We start from the raw sequence: 8,943 nt of genomic DNA on the forward strand, positions 1-8,943 counted from the left end.
AATCCGCTGAAGTCCGGCCCTGATTGTTGTATACAACAATTAATATAGTAGGGAAGTTTTCTTCTTTTAGTTTGAAGCAACAAAAAGTCTTTTAATTTTTATCGGTGTTACTTCTCTTACAAGCCCCCTCCGATTAAAAGTACATTTTAAAAAAATTAGAAAATATTTTTCTACTTTTCCTTTTCTCTATATATAAAAGTTATTGCTCTGGAGGTATACACTACCAACATTTTCTCAAAAATCTCTAATTTTTAGTGTTTTGATTAACACATCCCTGTAGGATAGGCCGAAACTCCTGCAAGTATTACTGGAGCCTATGAGACCATTGACATTTCAATACCCTCTGAAGTACTATCACTTCGTTGTGTTACATTCAAACCGATATAAAGGGATCAGATAAAGTTCCCTTTTACCTTTTGGTTTGCTTTTAGCTTCCGCAGAGGTAGTTGTTTTATTATAAAATGGTTTTAACAAACACTTAGAGTCACTGATATCAGATCCTGTTACTTCCTTTACCAAACGTTTAGCAGATTTTCGGGAAACGTTTAGCTCTTGTTATTATAAGTTGTGTAATTTCACGAATTTTGAATACCTGTAATGTCTCCCTAAATTTCTACTTCTAATTTTACTTCTAAAGCTGTCTTCTCACAAAAATATAAATAAATAAAAAATTAAAACCTAAGAATCTTTGTGTTAGTTAAAAACAAGAGATATCTATGCGTAATGTGGGTGTTGGACATAAGCTCACCGGCAAAAAGCTCACCGACAGTCTCATATTACAGTGATGGACAAAAGCTCACCGATAGCAAACATAAGCTTCCTTGAAGGACTTGTAATAAAATTCACCGAATATTGAAATTCAGATGTTAGTTACTTCCTAAGCAGAAAATGGAGCTACTATCTTATATGACTTATCTATCAGGTATAAAAAAAATAATAAGGACGTTGCGGAGTTGCGTTGTATTAAACGTGGGCAGACCTTGAGGAACTTGTAATAAAATGCCCTGGATATTAAAATCTAGCTTTTGACTACAATTACAAATAGGCCAAATAACTCGGTACAAAGTAGAGCTACTAATGTCGTATAGCAGTTATCAGATATCAGAATAAAATAGGGATGTTGCAAGTTTAATGTGTGAAGCATGGGCGACAGTAAGCCTAATTTTGGCCCTGGAAATTTTCGAACCAAATTTTTCTTATAAGCCTGACAATTCATCAACTGCATTAAAATAATTTCATGATAAGGCATGAGTACTTACATAATAGAATTTTCTTGCTAACAGGACTGGTGATTTTTTTTTTTTTTTTTTTTTTTAATTTTACGAAATCATCATACTCAGATAGGCTTTGCTTCTTAATGCTGCCGTCGTGCTTGCTGATAAACACTCAAACAAGTTTCTTTCGTATTTACTAACACTGAGCTTTTTTTTTTTTTTTTTTTTTTTGTTCATAAGTTGTTTTGATCATAGTAAATAAGAAAGAGATTCATTTAATGAGTATTGGTCTGCAAGTGTGATGACAGCCTTAAGACTTGAAGTCTGCAACACTCTTAATATTTTATTCTGATGTCTGATAACTCCTATATGACGTTAGTCATACAGCCTATTTTCTATAGTAGTAGGGGTCCCCGTATGGCTCGCCGAGTCAGCAAAAATTTCTCGATTCTGATTGGCTGAGAGAGGTCACGTGACGTTAGGCCCCGCCCACGCGGGAAATTCAAATTTTTTAGGTCACGTGGTATGATGCCCCGCGGGGAAATCCCTCATTCTCTTTTATGACCAAGATTTTTGAATTTGTTCCCTTTTACGGGTAAGATGTGTGATTCTGATTGGTTGATAGCTGTCACGTGATCTTAGACCCTGCGATATTTGAAATTCGTTCCCTTTTACGGGTAAGATGAGTGTTTATGATTGGCTGATAGAGGTCACGTGATCTTAGGCTCAGGGATTTTTTAAAATTCGTTCCCTTTTATGGGTAAGATGAGTGGTTTGGTACCTTGAATTTGATTGGTTGATAGCGGTCACATGATCTTAGACCTTGGGTTTTGAAATTTGGGTATCCTCTTTGATGAGTACTTTGGTACCTCGATACATGATCTTAGACCCGCTACACGCTGAACAGGTCACATGGTATGACGTCATGTTTTACCCTTGCGGGGAAATCCATTACTAATTCGTTTCCTTTTACGGGTAAGATGAGTGCTTTGGTACCTTGATTCTGATTGGATGATAGAGATCACGTGATTTTAGATCCTAGGATTTTTGAAATTAGGGTGTCCTTTCTGATGTATACTTTGGTATCTCGATTCTGATTGGCCGACAGAGGTCACATGATTTTAGACCCATCACACGGTGAACAGAATACGTGGGAAAACCCCTCACTCATTTGTTTCCTTTTATGGGTAAGATCAATGTTTTGGTACATCAATTTTGATTGGTTGATAGAAGTCACATGATCTTAGTACCCCCACAGCCCATGAGTGAAATATAGAGCGATATGTCGGTGATCCTGGATTTTAGAATTTAGTTCCCCTTTTTATGGTTATCCTTAAAGTTCCCGTGGAGGGTTCAACCCATCCTTAAATAACCCTTTTATGGTATGATATTGTACTGAAGTTTACATTAAATATTATCGTTCCCTCTTTGACAGATAAGATGATTCTTACCTTGATGGAGATCATGTCCTTGAATTAGCAGCCTATGTCTCTGGAAGTAACAATGGTGAAAGAGAGGTGTCGCTTGTAGATTTCTTATAACACATTGTTGTGAGTTTAAGCGATTTATTGCTCAGTAAGCGCTTCATTGATGGAAACAATGTTGCCAGATTTTTCTTACCTAAACTGTTCCGATTCTTTTCGAAACGGTTCCGCAGAGTGCAAGAAATTTTAAACTAAAAATTTTTCGAACTAAAAAAAAATTTCAAAACTAAAAATTTTCGAACCAAAAAAAGTTTGTTACTAAAAATTTTGAAACAAAAAAAAGTTTCAAACAAAAAATTTTCGAACAAAAAAAATTTCGAAACAAAAATTACAAATAAATTTCAAACTAAAAAAAATTAAACAAACATTTTTCGAACGAAAAAAATTTAAACAAAAAATTTTCGAACCAATTTTTAAAAACAAGTTTCGAACTAAAGTTGTAAACCACATTTGAAAGTTTTCAAATCAATTTTTTGAACTAAATTAAAAACCAAATTTTGGACACTAAAAAAATTCTTTAATTATTTTTTCGAACAAAATCATGTAAACCAAATCTTGAATATATTTTCCACCTTAAATTTTCAAGATTACCATGATTTGAAAACAAGTGTTCAGGGTTTCAAGAAATAATAAAACATATTTTTTTTTTCAACTTGTTGTATTTTAACGAAAGGTATGTGCTCTTCTCATACATGTTTATTAACATAATAAATACAGGATCTAGTTTAATGAATATGTTGGACGTATCATCATCTTCGAATGTTGCAGACGTATCCTGTAAAGAAAAAGAAGAAACAATGGATTACTTTATGAATTCTCTTTTTTTTCCTGAAACAATAAAAATGAGTCAATATTGATAAGAGAGAAATAAAACTTACTCGTAAATGATGGATCTGTTTAGGCTCATCTTCCTCCTCGGGTACATTTCATCCACTGATGGTGGTTTACGAACTTTTTCTGGGTATTGCATTTTCTAGGTGTTGCTCCTTTATGGTCAAGGTTCCTCCTTCGGTACGAGATGACTACATTTCTTCCACTGATGGTGTTGTTGATGGTTTATGAACTCTTGTGGGTACTTCATTTTCTTCTTGGTGTTGCTGCTTTGTGGTTAAGGAGTGGAAAAAAAGGAAAAGGAAAAAAGAAATGGCGGCCTTATTGGGTATTTACAGTTTTTTCTTCTTCATCTTCTTTTTCCAGTTCCATCTTCTGTTTTTTAACGTACCCGTACGGAACCGTATCGTAGGAATTGAATTCTTTAAATCGACGTTTTGTGTACTGGATACTGTACATTTTTTCTTCTTTGCGTGTGACGATGGTATGGTCTTTGGTCCTGCATATCTTATGGGGGATAGTGATGGTGACTTGTCCACGGCATTGATTTGTAATCATTTCTTTTAGCGTATTGAAATTTAATTGTTGTCCTGCATTGTAATTTAATGTAAATCCTCTAATTTTGCATATGTAACTGGTGACGTTGGTATCCGGATTGTATATTTCTAGGCTGTAATTTTTTGGTCCTCCACTGACAAATGTTTTGATGTATGCTCGTGGTCCGTAAGACTCCATCTCATTCGATAAGCATCCCAAGTACGTTGAAGGTTCAATGGTTGGCTCCCCGGGCTTCTCCGTAAATATCACAGAATCCGTGTCGAAATATAAAACACGTTCCTGCAACATTTCCAGGTACTTGTACAGTTCCAGACGTGCCTGACATGTTGTAAATGCACCTAACACGACATTGGTGTTTCGGTTTTGAACAGGCACATGTTCATTGTACTCCCAGAACGCATACAACATCGTATCATTGATGGGTACAATTTGATGGAGTTTAATGTCGGGGGAAGTGAGTTTTTCATAAAATTCTTCCGGCCGGTCAATAATTGTGGTCTGGCTAAAGTTTGATCTTTGGCAAAGCTTTCCCCATAATGAGTTCAAACAGAGCTTAGATAAACTTCTTCGTGTAGGATTATTTTCAATTTTGGTCGGATCCAATGCAATACCTTCACGCTCCAGGACGGTTTGTATGAATTTTGATTTGTCTTCTTCGCTGACACAGGAACTGGGCCAGCCAGACGCTTCCATTTTCGATTTCAAAAATGTATTGATATATTCCGTGAACAAGCCACCTGTTTTCGTGATGGGATCATATTGTTCAATGTCATAGTCCCAAATTTCAAAAATTTCCACTGGTTGATATCCCAATTCTACTGCTTTCTGGATTTCATATGATACCCATGTTCCAGTGAGGCATCGCTCCTGGTCGTTGTGCGTACACGTTGCTGTAGGGTCTGGGTTCATTTCTTCGGCACACGCAGCACACAGTGGAAAGAGTAGTTTCTTGTTACATCGGTAAGGCAGGAGACCATGATAAAGATGGCGACTTGGTAATATCGTCATTTTGATCAGACCATTGACTTTATTTATTGGTGGTATATTTTCATCACCCTGTAGATAAATTCGTGGATGGCCTACCGGGTATTTAGCACACTTATTTATGTAAGGATAAAGTGAGACAATATCGTAATATTTTATTACTTCCCCCACTTTTTCGTCGACTTGGTGGTACAATTTCACACAATTGGTCCTTCCTCCAAAAAAGCTATCTCTTGGATTTAATGGTCTGCGGTTCATGTACGGGTGATTCTTCAGATACGTCGCCATTGCAGGATTTTGTTTTAAGAACTGATTAAATTCGCACTCCCACATTTCATGTACAATGTACCCCAATTCACGCAGTCTTGCATTTTTGCGTTGCGTTCGTTCATAACGGAATTCCATGGTGTCTTCTGGATTGCTGTAGATGGGCTGATTACGGCCTGTAGTAAAACATACTTTACACCCGTGGTAAAAACAGCCGGCATGCTCGTAGATGTGCTCCTCTAACGTCTCAGGATCTTGGTAGTAACCATCAACATGGAATCCCGCAATAAACACTTCTTTTTGTCGGGCCGCATGTAAGATTTGTTTTTCTTCGGTTTTTTCAATGTAGGCCAGCCATTGCATTGCAGCGATCGATTGGGTACTTCTCCATCGATAGCCATGTGCCGGTAGAATTCCTATGGTGTTGGGTTTAAGGAAATTCCGGCGGAATACTAAATTGGAAGCACTTGCAATCGTGATCGTCTCCAAGAAGGGATTCACTTTGGTTTCTGTTTCAAATGACGTCATAAACGAAACGCATGCTTGTCGCAGTACATTGACATCTTGAATACAATACTTGAGAATTTCTTTCTGGAAATCAAACGTGTCATTACGATGATCGTTGTACCACTGCATGAACTTGTTTCTGTCTTCGACGGCCATTTCATCTGCACCATAATACTTTGTTTCTGGAAGTGGTCCAATATACGATTGATTCTCCTTGGTGTTGAAGAAATGCGGGAAGTAGCCTTTGGTTGCGGGTAAATTGAACGCTTTTGACAATTTACTTAATGCCATAGGTAGGAAGTTCAACGAGTCAATGAACGTCAGATTATTCAACGTTAAACTCAGTATCTTGGTCCCATTTAATATGACGTCAGGTCTCCATTGGCATTGTTCTACCATGGTCTTTAGGATGAAATGTCCATCGTATCCCTTAGCGTTGTGCGCGACACAGAAAATCCTATTTATATTGGGACGCCGTTCCCGCAAGTACTGAAGAAAATCATAAACTGGATCCTCTCCTTGGAAAATATGCTGGCGCTGACCACACGTACTGCAAGACTGCTGGATATTATTGTTTTCAACACATGCATAACATACTTGTTCTGCAACCAATAAATTTGGAATGTGTACATACGTATTATCGCCAATATTCGTGTCCTGCATAGATTCTATATCATAGAATATCAACAAGGCTTTCTTTGCGTGCATGAGTGAAGGAACACCAGGTTTCAAGCATTGGCGATCGGGAAGCATAAAACATTGATGGGATCCTGGAACAATCTTCTTACAAACATTGCAAAAGATCTCATTACAATCATGCATGCGTTGTCCACTTCGTACAAAAGAATAAACTCTGTAACATTTAGTACATTGCTGCACCATTTTGCATACAGGTTCCCCATGATGATATACAATATTACGATGATTGTTAAAACATTCTTCCCCATAAAATTGACGATTGCAGTCTTTGCATAATATCGGCGTTTGGTTCTTGTCGCATAGAGGTCTCTGTAAGCATTTGGAGCACGTTACAGGACAATTTTTCACATGTCTGTTACGTTCACTATACTTTTTATGGCACGCTTCACAGTAGAACTTGGTTGCAAAACAAGCAGTTAAAGATTGGATGATGTCAAAATGGCCAGCCAAACAAATCAAATTTATGGGAGTGCGATTTTCATCATTGGGCCCCTCGTACATGATGTCATGGCCTGTGAAACTAGTATACACAGTAATTTTATATTCTTTAAGGTATGCCTGGAATTGTCGTATTTCATTTACACTGGCACCATGATCCAAATTCACTCCTGCATTTGCACATAGCGCATCCACTTCATCGTCCACAATACATTTTCTCTGATTTTTATATTGCTTATGTCGTTTCATATCTGTATTCTTGTATTTTTTCAGGCCAATAGCAATAACAAGGGCGTACGCCAAGCACCTTGAATCTTGATTTTTTACACGTACAATCCCTTTTTTGCAACGTAACAATTCTTCGTTTTGAAGTACTCCTTGCCGCAAACCGCCATAGCCACGTGGAATATCGACACGATGAAAATGAACGGTGAATGGCTCGTGCAGGAGAAATGCATTGTTACTTTGTAACACTCTTTCGAACGAGGCCCACATCGTTTCCAGTGTCAAGTTTCGTGCTTGGCGAAAACTCACCCAAAACGGTTTATTCGTGTTCCGTGGTGATATTACGGATAAACCAACCATCGCCTCATCGTCGACATTGGCTAACAAATGGTCCAGCATTGCTTGGAAACTATTATGTACATACTGTATGATATCGGTTCCTACGGGTGGTGCGTTGAATTGAATTTCGAGCATTCTGCCCTCGATGTTAAATCGTCTATAATGGCGAGTGATTTCATTGCGAACAGTAAAACCCGATTCGGCCATGTTAATGAAAGGAGAAAACAAACAGGTACAATTACGGTAAAACAAATATGTAATGGGAAAAAGGAATTGAGCAGCGTGAATTTACTACAAAAGAAAAGAAGAAAGAAAAATCTTAATCACCTGATAAACAGGAAATCATAACGTTTATGATAAATTCTTAACTAAGCAATTCATGTAAAGGTCCTGAGTTTGATTCCTGGCGGTGACGTTCAGAATCTCATTATGAAAGCACGTGTACTAGAAATCAAAGTTTTTTTAAAAAATAATTATGTTACTGAAATGAGTGTTTTATTGCTGTCAAACTCGAGAGCACTACATCGGCATTTAACTGACCTACCATTCTATAGTGATAAAAAGAATGCATGAAATGAATGAATGTTTCAACAGTACTGAGATGTGACAAAGTACGCGTCAGCATTTTTTCTACTCACAACGACCTTTAAATGATGCGTTTGCAAGTTGAAGAGACTCATCAAACATTAACGATACACATACGTAATTGTCGAAACAAAATCTGTATAGCGTATTTTTTTATTATTATTGTGACTAAGCGGTTAGCGTACATGGTTCGGACGTGGAAGTCCCTGGTTCAAGCCTCGGTGGGTTTGCTTTCCACGTCAGGGGCATGTCAAGCCTTTTCTGTAATTTAATATTCTCACGCGTTATCATATATTCTTTTCAAAACTAAGCTAAATGGTTGACGTGCACCCCTCATAATACATAAACGTACATAAATCGTCTATAATGACGAGAGATTTCATTGCGAACAGTAAAACCGATTGGACCATGATTAAAAAATGAAAACAACAAACAGGTACGGTAAAACAAATATGTAATGGGAAAAAGGAATTGAGCAGCGTGAATTTGAGTTGATTTTTTGATTTTTTTAGTTTAGCGTCCCTTTCAGCAGCGAGGCTATATGAGACGTGGACCTACTGATTAACGTGGAATCCGAACCACATGAGCTCCCGCCGGGAATCGAACCCTGGTCTCCCACGCCAAAGGTACGTATGCTAACCGCTTAGCCCAGGAAATCATAACATTCATGATAAATTCTTAACTAAGCAATTCATGTAAAGGTCCTGAGTTTGATTCCCCTGGCGGTGACGTTCAGAATCTCATTATGAAAGCACGCGTACTAAAAATCAAAGTTTTTTTTAAATAATTATGTTACTGAAATGTGTGTTTTA

At 37.4% G+C, this 8,943-nt stretch overlaps 1 protein-coding gene across 1 annotated transcript; it reads right to left on the minus strand.

Moving 5' to 3' along the window:
- Nucleotides 1-3,343: 3,343 nt before the first annotated feature.
- On the minus strand, nucleotides 3,344-8,074 carry LOC145673760 (uncharacterized). The gene is made up of 2 exons (XM_081743509.1): nucleotides 3,577-8,074; nucleotides 3,344-3,473 (listed from the first exon to the last, which is right to left on the minus strand). Exon 1 carries the CDS (start codon nucleotides 7,751-7,753, stop codon nucleotides 3,851-3,853), a length of 3,903 nt encoding a protein of 1,300 aa, XP_081599635.1. The 5' UTR covers nucleotides 7,754-8,074; the 3' UTR covers nucleotides 3,344-3,473; nucleotides 3,577-3,850.
- Between the last annotated feature and the right edge of the window lie 869 nt (nucleotides 8,075-8,943).

This window comes from Thermobia domestica, chromosome 17, assembly GCF_964235325.1.
Source record: "Thermobia domestica chromosome 17, izTheDome1.hap1.1, whole genome shotgun sequence".
In the NCBI taxonomy this organism is placed as follows: domain Eukaryota; kingdom Metazoa; phylum Arthropoda; class Insecta; order Zygentoma; family Lepismatidae; genus Thermobia; species Thermobia domestica.

Coding starts and splice junctions, on each gene's coding strand:
- LOC145673760 (XM_081743509.1), bottom strand. CDS start 7,753: ATGGCCGAATCGGGTTTTACTGTTCGCAATGAAATCACTCGCCATTAT.